General features: G+C 49.9%; 1 protein-coding gene across 2 annotated transcripts in view; it reads left to right on the top strand.

The window, feature by feature from the left end:
• Positions 1-22,500, top strand: part of Fstl4 (follistatin like 4) — a 448,062-nt gene that overhangs the window by 406,155 nt on the left and 19,407 nt on the right. Inside the window, exons 8-11 of one of the 2 annotated variants that reach the window (XM_045153541.1) lie at positions 7,175-7,295; positions 17,844-18,005; positions 18,329-18,463; positions 20,070-20,096. In XM_045153541.1, coding sequence (XP_045009476.1) covers positions 7,175-7,295; positions 17,844-18,005; positions 18,329-18,463; positions 20,070-20,096 — 445 coding nt within the window. The remainder of the gene's footprint in view (positions 1-7,174; positions 7,296-17,843; positions 18,006-18,328; positions 18,464-20,069; positions 20,097-22,500) is intronic. The other variant, XM_004666513.2, reaches the window with a different exon arrangement.

The raw sequence follows: 22,500 nt of genomic DNA, 5'->3' as shown, positions 1-22,500 counted from the left end.
TTCCAGCCCAAAATTAAACAATTAAACATGTCTCCAAGAAGGAGCCCAAACAGTGTGGGTCCCAGAATGAGGGAAGTCTGCTGCTGCTCTTCGGTCTTCCTCTCCCCCAGCTCGCTTGCTTCATTTATTTAGCTATTTATTTATGTGAGCGAGAATGGGGTACCAGGGCTGCAAACAAACTCCAGATGCATGTGGTATCTTGTGCATCTGATTTTATGAGTGTATTGGGGAATCAAACCAGGGTCCTTTGGCTTTGCTGGCCTTAACTGCTAAGCCATCTCTCCAGCCTTCCTCTCCGGCTTTTCCCGGTGCATATTAGGGTGGCTCCTGCCTGAAGCTCCCTCCATATGACATGGTTCATCCAAATTACTGTCACCTCCTTAAGGTTGCCAGGAAATCCAGCCTGGACATCAGCTGCCTCCTGAGGACACCAAGCCAGCACTCGGCACTTGAGAGACTGCACCTCCACCCCACCCAGTTTATGGGAGAGAAATCCAAACCCACATTAGTCCTCAACAACAAGGCACCGCCCCAGGCACAGAGGCTCCTGACGCCCTGTTTGCTTGATGAGAAATCCCCGGGTTCCCTTCCAGCCTGTCGCCCAAAACCAGTAACCAGCAGCCTGCAAGGCTGGTCTTTCCTGCCAGTTCCTGTACCGGAGCAGCCATGGGTCTCAACAAGCTTCAGACGTGACCTGTGCTCTACTTACCTCAGCCCTCAAGGACTCAGGGCCACTGCTCCCACCCCAGAAACTGTCCTTGTGGCAACGCTGCCCAGGAATATGCCCACGTTCATGAGTGAAAAAGCCTGAAGAGGAGGCGTGGCCTGGCCCCTAGCCTTAGCCCCTGCTCTCTGGCATCCCCAATGCCCTCCCATAGCAGGCACCAGAAACCAGTGATCAGATTGCCTGGCTCTGCTCTGTCCACACAAGCACTGTGTGAAAGACAGGTATACGATGTTACACAGGCATCTCCCCACAACCTGAGCCCATGGGAAGTGTGTTCTGACCAGACACGAGGCTATCTCAGGAAGCTGTGTTCCACCCGAGTATCCCATCAGAAAGGGGAGCAGGTTAATCTCTTGGGTCTCTCCTGACCCTGGGGTCACTCAGCACTGTAATAAGGAAGATACTTTGGACCCTATGGGATGTTCGGGTCCTGCACAGAAGCCAGGAATGCCACAGTCTCAAATATGCATCTGCCTTCTTATATTTTTTAAAATATTTTATTTATTTATTTATTTTGCTTGAGAGAAAGAGAGAGAGAGAGAGAATGGGTTTGCCAGGGCCTCTAGCCACTGCAAACAAACTCCAGGCACGTGTGCCTCCTTGCACATCTGGCTTTGTGTAGGTACTGGGGAATTGAACCTGTGTCCTTTGGCTGTGCAGGCAAGCGCCTTAACTGCTAAGCCACCTCTCCAGCCCTCATCTTGCTTTCTTACCTGGTCTACTGAGCACAGCCATGCCTCACCCTTCCCTAGCCAGTTCCTCCTCTATCCCCGATCTCCTGAGGACTCAGAGCCAGGCTGTTAAGGTCTAAGTTGGGACCTATCTCAGGCCACACAGTCCTCCCCTCTTCCAGACCCCACACTGGGAGTCTTGGGGCTTGGGGTGGTGCCTCACTTTCTGCAGAAACCAAGCTTTCAGACCCATGCTAGGAGTCAGTTCTCTGGCTCTCTAGCCACCCAGGCCAGGCAGCATTCAGGGCAGAGCGACAGACCATCCCCCAACCGGGTCTGTGTGTCACTGCCTCAATGACGTCACCTGCCCTCTTCCCCAAGACTCTTTCCTCATTCCCCTTATCGCCCTAGGGGTAACGAGAATCTACCCAGGCAGGGCCAAAACAAACAGAGCATCTCAGGCGCCACTGTGAATGTTCTGCTATTGTGTGGATTACTGGTACCCAGCCACGCCCACGGGGCGCTATGCCAGTCTGTTCCCAGGGCCACCTCATGGTTTCCCACTACTGCATAAAACAGGTGAGGGTAAGAGCTCAGAGGAGTGGAAGAGCTTGCAGGGGCCTGCAGCCATCCTGCCACCCAGAGGCACTCTTGGGGCTCCTGGCTCACAGGGCACTATCCTAGAAGCTGGTGTCGTCATGGCCATGCCCTAGGGCTGTTTCTACCCTCCTCCTGAGACCCACTGTAGCTTCCGGACCCACAGCTTAGCTGTGGAGCCGTGTGTAAGGTGCCGGGTCACTAGCCACTGGCCTTTAGCTCCAGCAAGGAAGAGGAGCAGTACTCCAAGACCAGCATGTGGAACCATCTGGACAGAATCTTCTCAGAGAAGAAACATTTTTCTCATGCACATGAGCCAGGGGCCGTGGTGCGGTACGGGGAAGGTATCAAACTTAGGACACTTTTCCACTGAGTCACGCCCATTCCTCATCGTTCATAAAATTAATAGATCTACCACACTCAGTATATTTCAAATAACTTGAAAGAGCCTCTCTCCTTTTTGTTGTGAGTTTGTTGTCTGTTTGGTTTTTTTTCTTTTGTGTGTGTGTGTGTGTGTGTGTGTGTGTGTTTCATTGAATCTCGCTATCTGGAGCTTTCAAATATCGACAGCCAGAGTTAAAAGTCCATTAGAAGAAAGTATCTATGTCATTGTTTGGAGGTTGTGTTAAAAGGTTCCCTTTCCCCCATGCCTAAATGGTGGAAAAGCGAGAACAAATATTTCTAATGAAGCATATGCTCTCTGTGCAGGCTTCTTTGGAAGCGAGTTCTTAAAAAGACCAAAAGAAAATGATTTAGCCGCTCATGACTCATTTAATTTTTATTGTCTTTATATGAACTAGTCATGAATCCATTGTAGAGAGATGAGAGACGCCTGATTAGCATGGAGAGCTGTTTGCCGCGCGACAGACACTCGTTGTTGGCTCTGCATTAAAGTCATCTCATTACACGACTGGGTACATTTTGTTTTAAACTCTTGGAAAACACTATGTGTGAAACACTTAAAAGCTGGGACCAGTTCTCTCTAGCTTGGGTTCAAGACCCTCGTGCCATCTAAATGTCCCACCTTTTCCAGCTTTGGATAAGTTCAGACTAATAGGGATGTTGTCTGCTGCTGTCCAGGGTGTAGCTCCGTGGTCGAGCCCTGGGTTTGACCCCAGCACTACATAAGCCAGTCATGGGGTGTGTGGGAGAGATGGGAAGCCTGGCAGCTGCATTGCTACCAAGTCCTGACCTGTAAGTTGTGGACAATACAAGTGCCTCGTCTGCCTGATGGGGTGTTGGGAATCCAGCAAAGGAGCTCATGTGAAGCCAGGCAGGCTAAGGCACCTGTGGGATTCCCCACTTGGCCTGGAGGGTGGACATATCTGTTCATGTCATACAAAAATCTCTGGGGATTGGCCACCCCTAAGGTGACACATGTTATTCAGTGTGAGGACCTCAGTGCCTGACTGTGTAGGCCAGGATAAGTGAGATTTTTGTTAATATGATGTTTTTATTTATTTATTTATTTATTTATTTATTTGACAGGGAGAAAGAGAGAGAGAGAATGGGCATGCCAATACAAATGAACTCGTGTGCCCCCTTGTGCATCTGGCTTACGTGGGTCCTGGAGAATCAAACTGGGTCCTTTGACTTTGCAGACAAATGCCAGCCGGAACTGCTAAGCCACCCCTCTAGCCCGAGATGTTTAGGACTGGAATTAAACCAGTGTGGGATGAGAGACCTATGACACCATCCTCCCCAAAGAGAACCAAGGGTTTGAAAAGCTCTGAATATATGGTTCTAAGCTAAGCTTCAGTTTGTAACATTGGCGATACTGTTATTAACCGGAGCTCCAGGATCACACTGGAGTCATGTGATTAATGCTGAGTCACCAAACACCTCAGCCTCAGCGGCTCATTGTCTTAGTGACTCTCACGTGGGACTCTCATGTCACTAGGTCAGCCTTCCTTCTGCCTAACTATTGCTTAATAGTTAAGTCTCATTTAATGGCTTTCTTCAATAAGGGAAAATACTCGGAAAATGGCTTTTTAAAAAGACAAACGCCATGTCTTTATGTAAAATTGTCTCTTTCCCAAAAAAAAATGGATATGCACCCATACAAAGAATGATCTAATCTGGCATCTGTTTATTTCTGGAAGGAACTTTGATTTTGCTAATACATTTCAATGCATCAGAGGGAAAAAAAGAGCTATCCATTAAAAAAAAAAAAAAACAATTACAGAGATGCAATCAAGCATTGATAGCAGTATTCAGACTCATTCCAAAGAGCATTCAGAAGAGGAAAGATTGCAAGGTTAGTTCTACATAAATCAATTTTTAAAGTAATTCTCTCAGATCCAATGAAGTAAATTTGATTTCTGTAGCCAGTATTCATATCCAGAAAACAATATGCACTTTGTTCTATAATTATATGATGCCCATTGTTTTAGCCTGGAGGCGTTATTTTATTTATTACAGAGGCAGGTTCTGCCCAGAGCCTACGCCACGGGCTGGTAATGGGCCCAGTGCGAACAGAGGTGCTCGAAGCAGCTGCCGTTGCGTCCTCACAGGACTGGCGCAGCTCCCCACGCCTGACTCCCCACTCTCACCCAAGTGGCATGCTTTCCTCGGGGCCCAGGACACGTACGGGACATGTTAAGAGAAGCACAGGGTCATGTGAGTCATGGGTGGGGTCTGGGATGCTGTGGGAGGGGGGTTTCCCATCTCTACCGCTGCGCCAAGATGAGGCGTGGGTCCGCCTCGGCTGCCCTGCAGAATGCGTGGGAGGCCAGAGTCCCCTGCGGGCCGCCGTGGAGAGCGGAAGTGTGGGGAGGGGTAGCAAGACCTGAGACCAATCCTCTACCTCCCTGCCAGACACCCCATCCTAATCCCACATGACTGAAAAATATTTGGGCGTAGATGGGAAAGAACGAGGCGGGTGGCTAGATTCTCAAACCACTGAACCAGAGTCAGACACTGTCCACACATTTGTCAACAAATGCCACTGGGTGCCAGGTCTTGCGCTCAGCTCTGAGGACACAACACCGGCCACAGAGCCCAGAGATCCTCTTCACCGGCAAGGAGCTGAGTTCTAACAGCGGGAGGAGAGGATGAGTGAAGTGACATGCGTGGTGTGCTGAAGGACAGCCAGTGCCACGTAGAGAAGGAAAGTGGGCCAGAGAGGCAGGATTGTGGGGGCGGGGAGCCGGGGCACTTTTGAGCACACCTGGAGACCAATGGTGGCTTCACGGGAGGAGGGGCAACAAGTGGACCCTTCCTGAGCTGGGCGCTGGCTAGCAGATTAGCACAAGCGTGGGAACGGAGAGGAAGATGGCAGAGGGACCGGATGACCCGTCCCGTCACTCCAGCCCGGGTGCGGGTGAGGACATGCGCCACGCGGCCTGTGAAGAAGCCTGATCTGTGGGGAGTTGTGTGGGTGGGGGTAGGAGACTACAGGGAGGCAGAGATGGGGGTTCCTGCTCCTCAGATGAGAGGATGGTGGCTTGGATGGAGGTGGTCATGGTGGCGATGGTAACAGAAATCAGACTTAGGTTAAATTTTCAAATAGAAGCCTACTGCCTTCAACCCACGTCACTGGGGAGACTTCACTCAGCTCCCAGCCCTCTCTCAAAAGGCTTGTCATTCCTATCACCAGGCTTTAAGAAAAATGTATTTTCCTCAACACTTGGATTTTGAAACAGAAAACAACTTAGACAGGAAATAGTTGTCCCAGCATTGACCAGCTATTAACTTCTCATAAGCAACTCAGATATACCCTTCGTGGCTCTGTTACGACACAGGACACACGGCTCTCTGCTGTGTTCTTTCTCGTACTGACTTTCCACGGGATGTGCAGAGGGGCTCTTTGGGCAGAGGGGCTCTGATATCCCTCTCCAAGTTGGTGCCCACTGGGGGCATTCTGGCCCATTTTTTCTTGATTTGAACTCAGAGTAGATTACACTATCAACCTTCCTGCCCCACCCTGCCCCATGCCACTCCCTTGTCCCCTCATTTGGGCTAGTTTAGCCCAAAAGAATTTTTTGTAAATTTTATTTTTTGATATTTTTAAAACAGGGTGTCACTCTAGCCCAGCCTGGTCTGGAACTCACTCTGTAGTTCCAGGCTGGCCTCAAACTCACTGCGACCCTCTTGCTTCTGCCTCCTGAGTGCTGGGATTAAAGGCATGTACCACCATGCCCAGCTCCAAAAGATTTTTTTTAATATTTTATTTACTTATTCGTGCATGAAAGAGAGAGAAAGGCAGAAAGAAAATGGATGTGCTAGGGCCTCCAGCTGCCTCAAACAAACTCCAAATGCATGCGCACTGTGTGCAACTAGCTTCACGTACTGGGGAATTGAACCCAGGTCATTAAGGTTAGCAGGCAAGCTCCTTAACTGCTGAGCCATCTCTCCAGCCTCGGAGAAATTTTTTTTAGATAGTTTCATGTGATCCAGGCTCGCTATGATGTAGCTGAGAGTGACTTTGAACTCCTGATGTTCCTGCCTCTACCTCCAAGTGCTTGGATGACACGTGGGCACCACCACACCTGGTTTTGGCAATGCTGGGAACCACGGAACCCAGGCCTTGTGCATGCCAGGCAAGCACTGAACCAGCTATATCCTCAGCTCCCCAAAAGCCAGGCCCTGTAGGGTATGAGCAGGGGACACCCTGCTGCTAAAGGGGGCAGGAGCGACATTCTCAGGACACCTCTGCTGCTCACGGACCGTCCGTGCGTGGCGGCCGCGGGCCCCTCTCCTGCCACCCCAGCACAGAGCTGGGAGAAGGAAGCTCGGAGAACAGGGAAGATGACGGGAGGGATGACTGGGTATTTGTTCTAGAAATGACCTGGCTGGCCTGGCCTTGAGCTCGTTATTCAGGCAAGGGTGGCCTGGAATTCCTGATACACCTGTCTCGACTCTGAGGCGCAGGGATTACAAGCATGCACCGCCACACTCGGCCTCATGCATGGTCTCTCCCAAAGTACGCCTCCCAAAGTGGGGGTGCTGGCTCTTTAAGAATGTTTGCTGGTCCTGATCTGAACATGGCCCTCCCTCCATAATCAGAGCTGCATGCCAGGCAGGCAAGACCTGCATAAAAGACAAGAGCCACATGGAAAAAGTAAGAGTGGAGGGGAGAGGGGCCAGAGCTTAGCCCCAGCCCTACCTGCCTGAAGAGGTCCCTAGCAGGGAAACTGAGTCACTAGCTGTCCTCCTCAAATCTCACCTCTCTCTTCAGGACTTCGGAGAGGATGACTCCCTGTACATCACCAAGGTGACCACCATCCACATGGGTAACTACACCTGCCACGCCTTGGGCCACGAGCAGCTGTTCCAGACCCACGTCCTGCAGGTGAATGGTTAGTAAATGGCTCCATGCATGTTGTCCCCTCCCCTCAAAGCACCCCAGCTCCCTCCTGCGCTCTGTCATGCTAAAGACATAACCTAATCCTGAAACATCCCACAAAGGGATGTAACAAAGGGAATGGTGTGGAAAGGCCTGGGCCTTCCTCGGATGATAAGAATCCAGATGTGAAGGGTGAGTCATATAGCCCAGTCGCCCTGGGCAGCCGAGGCCCCAGCGGCCACTGTTCACTGGGGAGTGTGCCCCGCAGGGAGCCTGGTGCCAGGAGCTGCCACGGGTCTCTGGGTCCAGCCAAGGCAGAACCCGCCTCAGATCCACCATTGCTCTCCCAGGCAGCGTGGAACCGTAGCAAGCTTCTCTGGGGAGCTTAGAAGATTGTGAGTGAGCAACCGGCAGGGCGTTGCCGTGGCCTGCACGTCCAGGAGACAAGCACACCGTGCCCGGGCTGTCCACGCCAGGGCCGGTGCAGCACCTCTGACCCGGGTGAAAGGCATGAATGACGTCTGGGCTATAGAGTGCACTGTCTTAGATAAATGAGCAGACCTGTGCATTTCCTGCCTCGTGGGACTGATAAGGTCCCGTATGTATGAAATGCTTGGAAACCATGTGGTGTGAGATACAAGGAGGGGCAGACATCAGGGAAGTTTCAGATTTATCTCAGGCCATATTTAACCATAGCTGGAAGACACAGATGGTCAGAACTGAGAACCCTTCATAGAGCTTCCAGCCCATTGTGCAGATGGGAAGATAAAGACCCAGAGAAAATGCCTAGGCCAGGAATAAAATAGAGTTTGCTTTTCCCTAGAGTTGTCCTGCTCCCTGGCTCTTTGGCAGCAGGGTTAGGATCCCATATGTGGTTTAGCTCACCATCATCTGGGACCTCACCATCTATGACCATCTGGGATTCTGTCCTAATTTAGTTGCATTGAAAGAACCCTTCCCGGAAGCCACTTCCTCTGGTAGATTATTAGTTACAACTTGCCCAAGACGCAGGCCTCTCAGAGATGAACCCAAGCACTGACATGATTTACAGCTGGGTGCAAACCTCCTGCATTATTTCCTAGGAAGGAGCAAGGATTTCAGACATCGATGATTAATCCACTAAATTAAAAATGCCTTTGACCTCCCCACAGTTTAGACAAGTGGTGATTCATTCCCAAAACACAATAATCATCTCTCAATCTGCTTGTTACTCCAGCTTGGTATTTCTGCGGCTATACCTCTTCCTGCAGAACATGTCTATCCTGCCTTTTACCTTGGCCGGGAGAGATGTTTTCCAAGGAAAACGGACCTTTGTGCAATGAATTCAGATATTTTCAATGAAAATATGTTTGCCTGCATATGTTAATTTCAAGTTACTTTCAGGATACAGATTAATACAAAAGGAAGCTGGGAGATTTAGGGCTTAGGAAATGCATGGCCTGGACTAGGAGAAAAACAGCGGTGGCCGCACCTTGTTGCCCACGGACAGCGTTGTCTCTGCCCTGCTCTGACCGGACCAGATAGAGACCCCACGTGATGTCTCCGTGCCAGGGCTCTCCTCAGGCCTTCCTGCTTGTGCCCGCAGGGATAAAGGCTGGGCAACTGCAGGCCAGAAGCTCACTCAAGCCTGGGCCGTGTCCAGAGGAGGGTCCTAAAGGCAGGGGCTGAGTGTCCACCGAACTGAACTGTGGTGTGAAAGAAAACAAATTCTTCCTGCCAGTGTTTTTCTCCAGCAAATAGGCATAGGGCAAGGCAACCTGCTTGGTTAAAGCTGCTTGTGTCACACTTTGCAGCTCCAGGCAGGGTAAACTGAGAGACCCAGGGCTCCCCTGGCCCTGTCCTTGCCCGGGTACTTGGGGCTGTGCCCAGAGCTCCTCTTGCTGCTGCTGGCCTGGCTGTGTGCTTTCATTCTGCTCCACACCGACCCCAGAGCAATGGAAGGGAAGCCTGCTCCACCGGCTCGCTCGTGCGGGTCAGAGCAGTCTGTTATCCCAAGTTCCTGGCTGCCGCTCGGGGCCACACGCCCCACTCACCTTCCCACACATACATGGAAACCCCATGGTCCAGACAGCCCACCTCTGAGCCCCGACTCCTCCCATGCTGCCCTCACCCCATGCTCCAGCCTCATAAGCTCCCCCTGACCTCCTGCTGGTGCACGCGGTGTTCTTTGGCAGGGAGCAACCCCTTCTCTTTAGCTTTCGATTCCCCCCTCTCACGGTTTATTCGACAAATAGCAATGCTCCTTTAAAAAAAAAAAAAAGATTTACTTATTTATTAGAGACAGAGAGAGAGAATGGGTGCACCAGGGCCTCCAGCCACTGCAAAGGAACTCCAGATGCATGTGCCCCCTTGTACGTCTGGTTTACCTGGGACCTGGATAATCAAACCTGGGTCCTTAGACTTCACTGGCAAGTGCCTTAGCCACTAAGCCATCTCTCCAGTCCCTCCTTTTTTTTTTTTTTTTTTTTTCATTATTTGATTCTTCAAGGTAGGAATTCATTCTAGCTCAGGTTGATCTGGAATTCACTACATAGTCTTACACTGGCCTTGAACTCATGGCAATCCTCCTACCTCAGCCTTCCAAGTGCTGGGACTAAAGGCATGTGCCACCACACCTGGCTAGCAGTGCTCTTTTAAAAAATAAATATTTGTAAGCAGAGGGAGACAGAGTGAACACACTAAAGCCTCTTGCCGCTGAAAATGAGCTCCAGATGCTTGGGCCGCTTTGTGCATCTGGGTACTAGTGAATAGAACCCAGGCTTTCAGGCTTTGCAAGCAAGTGCCTTGAGCCTCTGAACCATCTCTCCAGCCCCAGCAATCCCTTTATATATGCCCACAGAAGACAAACACAGCTGCAAGCAGACACTACCCCTGCCTGAATGGCAATGGGTAACTAGGGCTGAGGAGGAAAGTTCTAAAAATAAGAAGAGGGCTGGAGAGGTGGCTTAGTGGTTAAGGCACTTGCCTGCGAAGGCTAAGGACCCCGGTTCAATTCCTCAGTACCCACATAAGCCAGATACACAAGGCCGCACATGCATCCAGTTCATTTGCAGTGGCTAGAGGCCCTGGTGCACCAATTCTCTCTCTTTCTCTCTCTAAATAAATAATAAGATATTTTCAAATAAGCAAATAAAAAGAGGAATAAGGAAAATGATGAAAAATACACACTTTATTAAGGATGGCAAGAGAGCGTCTCAGGAAACTGTAGCATTGGCGGAAGGCGGTATGACGTCAAACATGACTCCCCAGGTTCTGGAAGGGGGAGCACCTTTTACAGAGAGGAGAGAAGTCAACTGTGAGAGACAGACCAGGAGGTCACTGGGCATGCCACATGTGTGGTGCCCGCTAGACAGACTTCCTGTGTAGTGGTTGTGCTGGTGGTGTCTAAGTTTGGCTTGGGGACAGGGTCTGAGCTGGAGGTGTGAATTTCAGGTGCATCAGAAGACACATGGTACCCCAAGTCTGAAGCACAGGTCAGGTTACCAGAAGAGCAGAGGGAGGGAGAGCCTACCTCACTGCCCAGAACTCTGACAGCCTGAGCCACAGCATGAGAGGAAAGTAGCTAAGCTGGAAGAGAGACTCTGCAGAAGCTAAGAGGGGCCCCCAGGGCCAGGTGGAGACAGTGGCTCACGGCGTGGAGTGTGACAGACGGGGCCACTGGGTCAGGAGCAGCGACGGAGGCCACCAGGACCCGGAGCAGAGCCGTCTCCTCTAAGGAAGTGAATATAGTCTGGCTGTGAGACAAAGCAGGGAGCCAGACCAGCAACTAGATGGCGTCTGGAGGTGTTTGCAAGGAAGGAGTGTAATTGGGTAGACAAATGAGGTAAAAGGGGCCTTAGTTTTGTTTTCAAGCCAGGAGAGAATGAGAATACCACATGGGCTGGGAAGAAGTGGGTGAAGGACAAAACGTACTGACGATGTGTCTCGGAAGGAGGCAGGAGGACGGGATCTAGGGGAGTAGGCTCAAAATGAGGTGTTGGGCTGGAGAGACGGCTTAGCAGTCAAGGCACCTGCCTGCAAAGCCTAAGGACCCAGGTTCAACTTTCCAGAGCCTATGTAAGCCAGACCCACAAGGCGATGCAAGCATGCAAGGGCGCACATGTGCACGAGACGGCGCATGAGTCCAAGTTCGGTTGCAGTGGCTGGAGTCCTGGTGTGCCAATTCATACACACACTCTCTCTCTCTCTCTCTCTTCCATAAAATAATAATAATAATAAAAAGCCAGGTATTGTTGTAAAGAAGGGGAAGAGAATGGTCAGCAAACAGCAACAAAAGGCAGGCCATGTAGGATGTGCCCTGCCCCCCCCCAATCCAGTGACAGAAGGAGAAGAGAGGGGGCTAAAAGCTGGATGCAGGCCACTGATCCGCAATACTTAGGAGGCTGAGGCAGGAAGACCACAAGTTCAAGGCCTGGCTAGGGTACAGATGAGTTCATGGCCAGCCGGGGTAATTCAGTACGACCTTGTCTCAAATTTAAAAATGAAAAGATATGGTCAGCTGTGGTGGCACACACCTCTAATCTCACACTGGGGAGGCTGAGGCAGGAGGATCACTGTAAGTCTGAAGCCAGCCGGGACTAGAGTGAGACCCCACCTCAAAAACAACTTTTTTTTAATTGAAAAGAGGCCTGGCCATGCTTTGTGAGCTAATGTATGATGCATTTTGGAGAAGGTCCCATGGGCTGCTGAAAAGAATGTGCATTCTATAGAACTGGCTTACAATGTAATGTAGATGTCTGTTAGGTATAGTTGAAGTATGGTTATGTTCAGCTGTCAGGAGCCGCAGCTGCTCTTTGACCTTGGGAGCTAAGGGTGGTCTCTAATCTCCTAACCTCTTACTACAAAGGTCTTATTGATAAGGTGCCTGATACTAAGGTATTGTTTAGTATACAGCCTAGGTGGAGTGGGCATCAGAAAAAGAGACATTAACATACGATCCTGGTGAAGCTGACCTTAGGCACATAGGCATTGTCGGGAAAGTTTTGTCTTCTGTATATAAGCTTGTGTCTGCCTGAATAAACCTGAGCCTTGATCAGGGAAAAAAAAAAAAAAAAAGAGGCCTGGCGATGTAGCTCAATGGTAGAACACTTGTTTACCGTGTGTGTGACCCTGGGTTCGAACCCCCCACCAAAAAGAAGAGAAGGAGGAACCCCCCAGGAAGCTACAGGGGAAACCTGCCGGTGGAGCCACAGGCACCCTGCATTCAATACGGACCTTCATGGAGCGATTCATCCCACACCCTCAACTTTCAGTTGCGTTTCTTCTCGTTCCAGAACGCTGCCACAGTTTTCAAATTTAGCCCTCACTTGGTGCAAAAAATAAAAATTTATAAGGCAAAGCTGATTCAAGGTCTCACCCAGAGCCTTTGAAGCGGGTGCAAATACCCCAGCCTCAGCTCGGGCATGTGGACCTGCCCAGGGGGACGGGACCGAGCCGGGTGTGGCTCAGGTACCTGCTCAAGCAAACTTCCTGAATGGCACACGGCCATCAGGTGTCAGCAGAGGCCAGTCTCCAGGGCTAGTGCTGGCCACGGGCCATCCCAGTGAGGAAAGCCCCGGGCCAGGGCACCACAGACGTGGGAAAGCTTAGTGGCTCCATGAGAGGAGCGGGAGGGGGCTGGAAGTCAGGCTCTTGGTCACAGAGTCTGAGCTCCCACAGCTCCCCTGTCAGGCACAGGGAGGAGGCCCGAGTCACCACTGTGCGCATCATGCCCGACACCTGGCTGGCATTTCGTAGACGTTGACTACACCCACACGCTGTTGAGTTGACAGCGCCTTGTAAAATCAATCATAATCATTAGTGTACTGCCAGACTCAGCGATGAGAACCCCCTCTATTTGATATTTTAATATTCTGTAATATCTACTTTAGCAGAATGACAGTCAACATTATCATTTTTCAAAGTTTCCTCAGCCATAGATGTGCATTTTTTTCTCTCTCTCTCTAGATAAACTCAGAATTGTTTTGTCAAGCCCCAGTGCATTGGTTTTAATTGGAATTAGATTAAACGTATGGATTAATTTGTCAGATCTTGTTTTATGACAATAGTAAGTCTTCCAGTCCAATAACATCTCTCTAATTATTCAAGACTTTTTCTATGCTGTCAGTGAGATTTTATGGTTTTCCTCACTGAGATCCAGTCTGTCTGGGCATCACTGATACATAAGTAAGCCTTTAATTTTGTCTGTTTTGGTACTAGCCTTTTATAATACATCATAATCCTTACCATATTTTTTTTTCTTGGTTTATGTGGAGGACACTCACCTGAAGTATCAGTTTCTCCACTGTTATAGTTTGAATTTAAAATGCCCCCCAAGGGTTTACATTTTGACCGTTTGAGTGCCATCTTGTGGTAATCCTTTGAGGGCTGAGGAGCCCTGGCTGGCAGAAGTAGGTCACCAGGGGCATCTGAAGGTGCAGCCCGCGTCCGGCTCCCCCTTCCTCTTCATTCTGGTTACCCTAAAGTGAATCCACAGCCAGCCGTAGCTCTGTCTCCAGGGAGAGAGCCACTCCTTCCTCTCCATGCCTAACCAAAGTCCCTCTGAAACCATGAGTCAAAATACACCTTTTCTCCCTTAAGCTGCTTCTGTCAGGTGTTTGGTCGCCACGTGGAGAAAAGTGACCCATACACCAGCCTTTACATCTCGGCACCCTTCATCTCGTCGCCCCCTGGCACCAGGCAGCGCGGTGTCGATCTCGGGGCACACTCACACCCTTGGCTATCTCCTCTCTGGTTTCCCCACTTAATGCTTCGCCATTCTGAGAAGAATGGTGACATTTCTTCTTTTTCTGGACATATTCTTCATTGCAGGAAGAAAATATCATTTTATTCCTATCTTAGTGAGTTTTTCCCCCAAGAAACGGATTTTGGATTTTTTTCTCCCCCTCCACAAAAAGGGTCCTTTCAGCCAGGCATGGTGGCGCACACCTTTAATCCCAGCACTCGGGAGGCAGAGGTGGGAGGATTGCCATGAGTTCAAGGCCACCCTGAGATGACAGAGTTAATTCCAGGTCAGCTTGGACCAGAGTGAGACCCTACCTCGAAAAAACAAAAAAAAAGGGGGGGGGGAGTCCTTTCAGTGTCTAGCAAGGGGATCAAATGGTTTTTCTTTTTGGCTGACTTTGATTTTGGAAGTGATTAATGATAGGTTTCTCACTAGCCACTGAAACAGTATACTTGGCCACTGCAATTCATGTAATACCGTGTTAGATTTGAGAAACTAGGGGAAAAAAAAAACACAGCTATGTTTTTTGGTTTTTTTTTTTTGGTTTTTTTTTTTTTTTTTTTTTTTTTTTGTCTTTATTGGGTTTTGGTGGCCAGATTCCACATCATACTAGCTTCATGATGGAATTTGGGGTGGCTTCCCCATTCTACGTTCTAGGAATTTTCCAGTCCTTAATATGCAAAGGAACTCTCCTATAAACTAGTCAAAGTGACTTTTGAGTTAGTAGCACTTTAAAAATGAAAGTTTCAAAGCCGGGCGTGGTGGCGCATGCCTTTAATCCCAGCACTCGGGAGGGAGGCAGAGGTAGGAAGATTGCCGCCTAAATTCAAGGCCACCCTGAGAATTAGGCCAGCCTAGACTAGAGTGGAACCCAACCTCAAAAAACAAGAACAATAAAAAATGAAAGCTTAAAATATTATCTCCTTATTTCACTGTTGGTACTTTAAACTTTCCTTCTAACTGATTCATTTCATTGAGGTTTTAATTTTATTACCAATAATTAGGTCTAGTCACCTCATATTTTGAAATCCCTTTGTGTTGTTTCTCTATTTTTTTCATTGTTCCAACTTGCCAGACATGTAGAAGGAGGCTGCTTTGTTGATTTTTTTTTTTTTTTTTTTTACAAACATCCAGCTCTTGGGTTTATTTCTTCACTTTCTAGTTGATTAGTTCTCCTACTTTCTGTAGGCTGTTTTGTGATCCCCGGGCAGGCTTGTGTGCAGAGATGAGGGTGAACAACAGCCCGATGCCTGACTCCTGGCCGCCCTCCATCCAGAACCCGGTCTTCTATCTCACCTCTCTAACAACCACCCGTCTAGTGCTGTGGGGCCCCAAGCTCTTCCTCTCGGCTCTCAGATCACGAACTCCTCACCCCACTCCTCCCCCTGCGCAGCTGAAGGTGTGAAGCAAGAGTCATTCCTTCCTCCTTGAACCAAGAGGGTCAGAGAAGGGAAATTCATGTCTGTGTTCTAAAAGCAGTCCTCCGCCTATTTGAAGTGTTTCAGTGGAACAGAAATGTGAGAGACGGAACAAAAGAAAGTAATGAGAGTAGATTACGATCAAAATAAAGCCTGCATGAGATAAGTTGTATAAAATAAAAATAAAAGCAGTCCTTGGCTGTGTTTCGTCCGGCCCCACTTACTTCCTCCATCCCCAGGGATTGGATCCGGGGCCAGGCCCTCTGCCACAGCCCAGGGCTGTCCCCCAGAACCTCAAGCAAAGAGAAGCTAAGAATAGAAGCCACAGGTGTTGCTGCGCCCCCATCCCTGCCCAGGCCTCTCAGGGTCCTGTTACTGAAGTGCCTCTGCGCCCCCTTAAGGGCAAGATCGGTGTTTGGGTGAGAGGCTCTACTCACGGCCATGAGCAAAGACCTGGCAGCTTAAGGAAGGCAAAGGTTCTCTCTGACTGGCAGTCTTGAGTACAGGTCATCGTGGCAGCAAAGGCACCCAACAGAACAGGAGGCCAGCTGCTTTCACAGCGGCAGCAAGGGCGGGCTGGGCTTTTACAGAACCTCAGCGCCCGTCCCCAGTGACCCACTTCCTCCAGCAAGGCTCCACCTCCCAAAGGTTCCACAACTTCCCAAACATCACCACCAGCCGGGGACCAAGTGTTCAAATCCACGAGCCTGTGAGGGCATTTCACGCTCAAGCCACACGATGCCCTAGGCTGGCTATCCCTCTCCATTTCCTCCTCCCTGGCCCGATCCTGGCTCCAGGATCAGTGAGGGAAAGACCCTGTCCTGGGGCTGAGCAAGGAAGCCCTGTGCGGATCACCAGAATCTGACGGCCTGGCTCAGGTTCCAGGGCCAGCACCATCACCTCCTTCTACATAAGTGTTGACTTGTTCTAAACTGCTCCCGAGAAAGTTACCCTCTCTTCTCAAGTAGCAGGATGCCTTCTGTCGTGGATAACAGGAGCTTCCAGATAATGCTGGGAAAGTAGAGTTCATCCACTTCTGGAAAAATCAATGCCCCCCCCCCCCCCGCCACCCGCTTTCCAAGACGTATGTGATGCATTTGTTTAATATGCAGGTCTCTTCACATCAATTCTCACAAATCCACTTTGGAGGGTTGGATAAGCATAAGCCTTCCTGGCTATTCAGAAACAATGATGACTTTGTGCCCCAGGCCCAGAGCTGGGGGCAAGAAGGAGTATCCCCCACCCCACAACCTTCTCTTCTCCCAAGGCCCCCATCGTCCCCATTATCTTCCCTTATAAGAAGGACCAGTGGGGGCGGGGGAAGTGGCTTGGTGATTAAAGGCCCCTGCTTTTCAACCCTGATGGCCAGGGCTCCCCCATAGCTACATAAAGCCAGGTGTGCAAAGTGGCACATGGGCCTGGAAATTGTTTGCAGTGGCCAGAGGCCCTGGCATGCATATTCTCTTTCTCTCTCCCCTCCCCTCTCTTTCTCTCTCTCCTTTGCCTCTCTCACTTCTCTCTCAAATAAATAATATTTTTTAATATTTTGTTTATGTATTTATTTATTTGAAAGATAAAGACAGATAGATAGAAAGAGAGAATGGGAGCCCCAGGGCCTCCAGCCACTGCAAACAAACTCCAGACACATGCGCCCCCTTGTGCATCTGGCTTACGTGGGTCCTGGGAATCAAACCGGGGTCCTTAGGCTTCACAGGCAAATGCCTTAACCTCTAAGCCATCTCTCCAGTCCTAAATAATATTTTTTTTAAAAGAAGGGCCAGTGTACTATAGAATATGCCAGAGCCTTGCTCATCTGGCCAGTGGGCTGGGTCACATCACCAAGCTGAAACTTGACCACCAGAACCCAGGGCTAAGTCACTCCCTAGTCAGTGAGGCACGCCTGGCCTTTCACACAGGTTCCAGGGCTGGGGAAAGGGAGAAATAAAAATGACCCGCTGGTAAATCGATGGACTTCCCTGGAGCCGTGATGTGATTAGCAGCCCTGCCAGTCAGCGCTCATAAGTGCTTTGTGAAGCATTTCCTGCAAGAAATTAAGCCCCTGTCCAATGGTTTTCCAATAACAGGAATAATACATCTGAATTTTATTCATTCAGAAATAAATTCTAGTGACTTGCTCTTTACATGTAGCCGCCAAACAGCATTAAAGATGCGGATGTCTTTCTGGCCATGTTTAGAACAACGCTGGGAGCCATGACTTACGGAGTGCGTCGCCTGACATGTTTATTACCTGCAATCCATTTCACAGCCCTCTTTCAGAGCCGGGGTGCTGAAGAGGATCTTTGTAAGCCAATAAAGAGGAGGGCTGTCCTTCCCCTCTGGAGCGGGGCCTCTGGGGTGGGCCACATGCCCAAGGCAGTTGAGGGTCTACCCTCTTACCAATGCCAACTCTCGCCCACAGTGCCTCCGGTCATCCGCGTCTATCCAGAGACCCAGGCGCAGGAGCCCGGGGTGGCAGCCAGCCTAAGATGCCATGCCGAGGGCATTCCCATGCCCAGAATCACTTGGCTGAAAAATGGCATGGATCTCTCAGCCCAGATGTCCAAACAACTCTCACTCCTGGGTAAGAGCTACCGTGACCTCCAGGATGGGAAGTGAGGGGCAGAGTCATGTCTAAGTCCAACATTATAGAAGGAAATAGAGACCCCCTGATATCTGGGCACACACAGGTCTTATGGGCATCTGGGAATGGTGATAAGAAGTTGCTGGTCAGGCTCTAGCCCATCCTGCCATCCTGGGTCTGTTCCCAGGGGTATTGTCAGCCCCAGCCGTAGCCAGGGGTTGTGTTTATAATGCTAACTCTCAGAGGCCCCAAGAAGGGAATGCGGAGGGTGTGTGTGTGAGTTCAGCTGAGAGGGCCACTCCAACATACTGTCCTTTCTGCAGCCAACGGGAGCGAGCTCCACATCGGCAGCGTTCGGTATGAAGACACAGGGGCATACACCTGCATTGCCAAGAACGAAGTGGGTGTGGACGAAGATATCTCCTCTCTCTTCATCGAGGACTCAGCTAGGAAGACCCGTGAGTCCACTGTTGCTTCTGAGCTGCTTGGAGATGTTGCAGGGGAAGGGGCAGGGAAGGGATCCCAGGGCCACAGTTGGGAACCCCTACAAGCTGAGGTAAGGCTAGCTCCTTCATGTCACAGGCTAGGCATGGAGGCGACCTTCTCTGGCAACCTAGACAGCTCTGGAAATATAGACAGTGGAAGTCACTGGTCAGCACGCAAAGCCCAGGAGACAAGGAAGCCAGCCTTGGCCCTGACTCCTCCCTGCTGCACAACTGGAGGCTCTGTCCTTCAGTCGCGAAACCTTCCATACAATTGCCTAGAGATGACCTGGTGTGAGCAGCAGATTCCCGCTTAGCTGAGGTTTTGCTTCCTATGGCCACTGACAATATCAATTTGGAAATCATAGACGTGAACAATTCATATCTTAAATGACTTCTACTGCAGTATATTATTTAAAATGTCTTATTTTATTAATAGTCGTTGTTAATCTCTTACCATGGCTGATGTATACATTAAACTTTATTTTCCTATACAAATGTTTATTTGTATTGGAGAAAAAGTAAGCATGAATAGGATTCAGTACTACCCGTGGTTTCAGGGGCCTGAGAAAGGACCCCTATAGATAAGGGGACCACTGGGCAGAGCAGGGTGGTCTTCACTCCAGAGATCACTGCTCCCCTGCTGGGCTATGTTCCCCCCAGCATTGCACTCCAAGTAGAATTTGTAGGTGTGAGTCACAGTCTTTCTTCCACTTTCAAACTCCAAGCCAAGCCTTTGTCATGGAAGGAGAATGTGGGGGATCCCATTAGCTGCTGTGATCCTAGGACCTAATTTCAAAGATTCATTTAGAGAGGCTGGAGAGATGGCTTAGCAGTTAAGGCACTTACCTGCAAAACCTAAGGACCCAGGTTTGGCTCCCCAGAACCCATGTAAGCCAGAAGCACAAGGTTGTACATGCACACAAGATGGCACACATGTCTGGAGTGCAATTGCAGTGGCTGGAGGCCCTAGTGAGCCAATTCTCTCTCTCTCTCTCTCCGCCTCTCTCTCTCTTTCTCATAAAATAAAACAATAAAATAAAATTTAAAATTCATTTAGAAACTATAAGGGTCGGGCTGGAGAGATGGCTTAGCAGTTAAAAGGCTTGCCTGCAAAGTCTAAGGAGCCAAGTTTGATTCCCCAGGACCCACGTAAGCCAGATGCACAGTGGCTCAAGCATCTGGAGTTCATTTTCAGTGGCTAGAGGCCCTGAAGCACGCATTCTCTCCCTCTCCCTCCCTCCCTCTCTCTCTCTCTCTCTCTCTCTCTCTCTCTCTCTCTCTCTCTCACACACACACACACACACACACACACACACACATAATAAATAAATAATAAATTGTAAATAAAATAGAAATTACAAGAGTTCTGAGACTTGAAGTCTTTGTGAATGTCCAAAGTTGCTGGACTAATATTGTTACTGGGCCACTGGATGCAGATTCAGTAAGTGCTGAGATGGGGCCACAAGGTTCCTCAATAGAATGAATTTACAATGAATTGCTGCTCTGAAGGTCTGACACTGTTTTCTTTTTTCCCTTCTGGCTGTCATGTCTCTGCTCTCCTAATTCTTGGCTACAACAGTGGCGAACATTCTGTGGCGGGAGGAAGGTACCAAGCATGATTGTCCAGTGTTTGTCTGTGACCGCGTGTTCTGGGTTCCATGTGTTTGTCTGTGATCACATGTGTTCTAGGTTCCAGTGTTTGTCTGTGATCGCATGTGTTCTGGGTTCCAGTGTTTGTCTGTGACCACGTGTGTTCTGGGATCCAGTGTTTGTCTGTGATCGCGTGTGTTCTGGGTTCCACAATGGGCTATTTTTCCCTGGGCCGCCACCAGCTTTGCAGATCCCAGGCAGACCCCACAAGCAGATCGCACTGCCAAATTGCAGGGAAAGCGGGAGGTCAAAGTCAAATACAGTTCACACGCGCATTGAATCAAATTAAAAATCTCACAGTGTCTTTAATGGCAAATTTTCAAATGGAGTGTTTCCGTCAAGAGTTGCTTATGACCTCAGAAAGAATAGATCACTTGGCAGGAACTCCTGGTCAGATCCGGGCCTCCTTCTTTTTTGTTCCCCCCTCCCAGTAATTGATATTCGTATTGGACTTGAACCTAGACATGCACACAGTTTGTACTCTATCTTTCACGAAACAGTCTGCTACTAAGCAAACATTGCTACAGAGAGCCTCAGGTTCTAAAGGCGGCAACTTGCAAGGGATGTGAGAGGAAGGTGTGAACTGTGGTGCAGACACCAAATGCACGCTGAAGAACCACAGCTGGAGAGGAAGGTGTGAACTGTGGTGCAGACACCAAATGCACACTGAAGAACCACAGCTGGAGAGGAAGGTGTGAACTGTGGTGCAGACACCAAATGCACGCTGAAGAACCACAGCTGGAGAGGAAGGTGTGAACTGTGGTGCAGACACCAAATGCACGCTGAAGAACCACAGCTGGAGAGGAAGGTGTGAACTGTGGTGCAGACACCAAATGCACACTGAAGAACCACAGCTGGAGAGGAAGGTGTGAACTGTGGTGCAGACACCAAATGCACACTGAAGAACCACAGCTGGAGAGGAAGGTGTGAACTGTGGTGCAGACACCAAATGCACACTGAAGAACCACAGCTGCCCGGGCGCCAGGCTGGCAGGTGTTGCGTGGAGGATAAACAATGCTGCAGCAAACAAGCCCATCCCATGGTAGTGGCAAAGATGCTTGTGCCCTTCTCTGCTGACAGTCAAAGCCTGGAGACAGAGAATACAGAAGCCAAGAGGAAGGAAATATCATCTCAGGGCACACTCGGATCTCGACGGGAAAAACAACAGGAATATAAGAACAGACGATAGCGAAGGAACGAGGGAGTCCCTGCGACTGAACCTTCCGAGGGCTGGGTCATGGCGCTGGCCTCCTGTGAAGCGACGGTGTGTGGAGTGGGGATCTTCTGAACCTCACCTTCCAGCTCTGCTGGAGCCAAGACACTGTGGGAAAGCCAGAAATACAACAGCTGCAACCGCACGTGGATGCCATTAAGCTTTCAGTCTTACATGAGTTCTTCCAGCTGTTGACACCATGCCGGGCTCTGCAGGGGCTTAGGCCCCCTGGCCCATGGTTTCCGAGGTGGGTCAGAAGGCAGGTGTTCTGGCATGCTGCCTCCAGATGCCAAGATGCTGTGGGGCAGAGGTGAGGACTCACAGACACCAGCCCCATCTAGCCCTCAAGGGACACCCAGGGTTAGCAACGTATTCCCTGGCATGGTGTCTTTGAGGGACTGGTCTCCAGCTGTGCAGTGGCAAGAGCCCTTCTGCCCATGACCCTCAGCACAGGTACTGAGGCAGCTGAGGTTGTACCACAGTGTTGGGGACCTCAGACCCACACCAAGGGCCATTCACCTGTCTCCTGGTCAGTAAGAGCTAAGGTCACTTGCAGTCTCTGAAGGGAAGTGAGATGGTGACCCTTAATTTAGTGTTTTATTGTTTCCCAGCTTTCTAGTATCTTACCCAGTCAGAATATCAACCCAGTACATGGATTTTCTCAATAATAAAATATAGCATTTTAGCATGTTTTGCTTTGAATGTATAGAAATCTTAATGCCCTAGCTTTAAAAGAAATTAAGGAATCCAGGTGTGAAGGCGCATGCCTGTAAATTCTAGTTTGAGAAGTACAGACAGGAAGATCAGGAGTTCAAGGCCAGCCTTAGCCTCAGGAAAGAGGGAGGAAGATAGCCCCTTAGTTAAAAGCACTTGCCCACAAGCATGCGGACTGGAGTTCCGATCCCAGCATCCACACAAAGCCAGATGCCAAGCAGAACCCACACAGGCAATCCAATGTGCCTATGGCCGTGGAGGCCGAGTCAGAAGAATCCCAGAGCTGGCAGGCTGGCAAGTCCAGCCTTCAGAGCAGCCAACAAGAGAAGCCCCGTCTCAACCCAGGGGAACAAGAAGTCCTGCGCCCCTGATCTCCACATGTGAGCCGTGGCATGTGCACATCACATACGTCATACAAGGGAGGGAAAGAGGA

The sequence above is a fragment of the Jaculus jaculus genome, chromosome 6 (assembly GCF_020740685.1).
Source record: "Jaculus jaculus isolate mJacJac1 chromosome 6, mJacJac1.mat.Y.cur, whole genome shotgun sequence".
NCBI classification, from domain to species: domain Eukaryota; kingdom Metazoa; phylum Chordata; class Mammalia; order Rodentia; family Dipodidae; genus Jaculus; species Jaculus jaculus.
The sequence above is the reverse complement of the archived record's forward strand: the minus strand, read 5'-3'. Positions and strand labels throughout refer to the sequence as shown.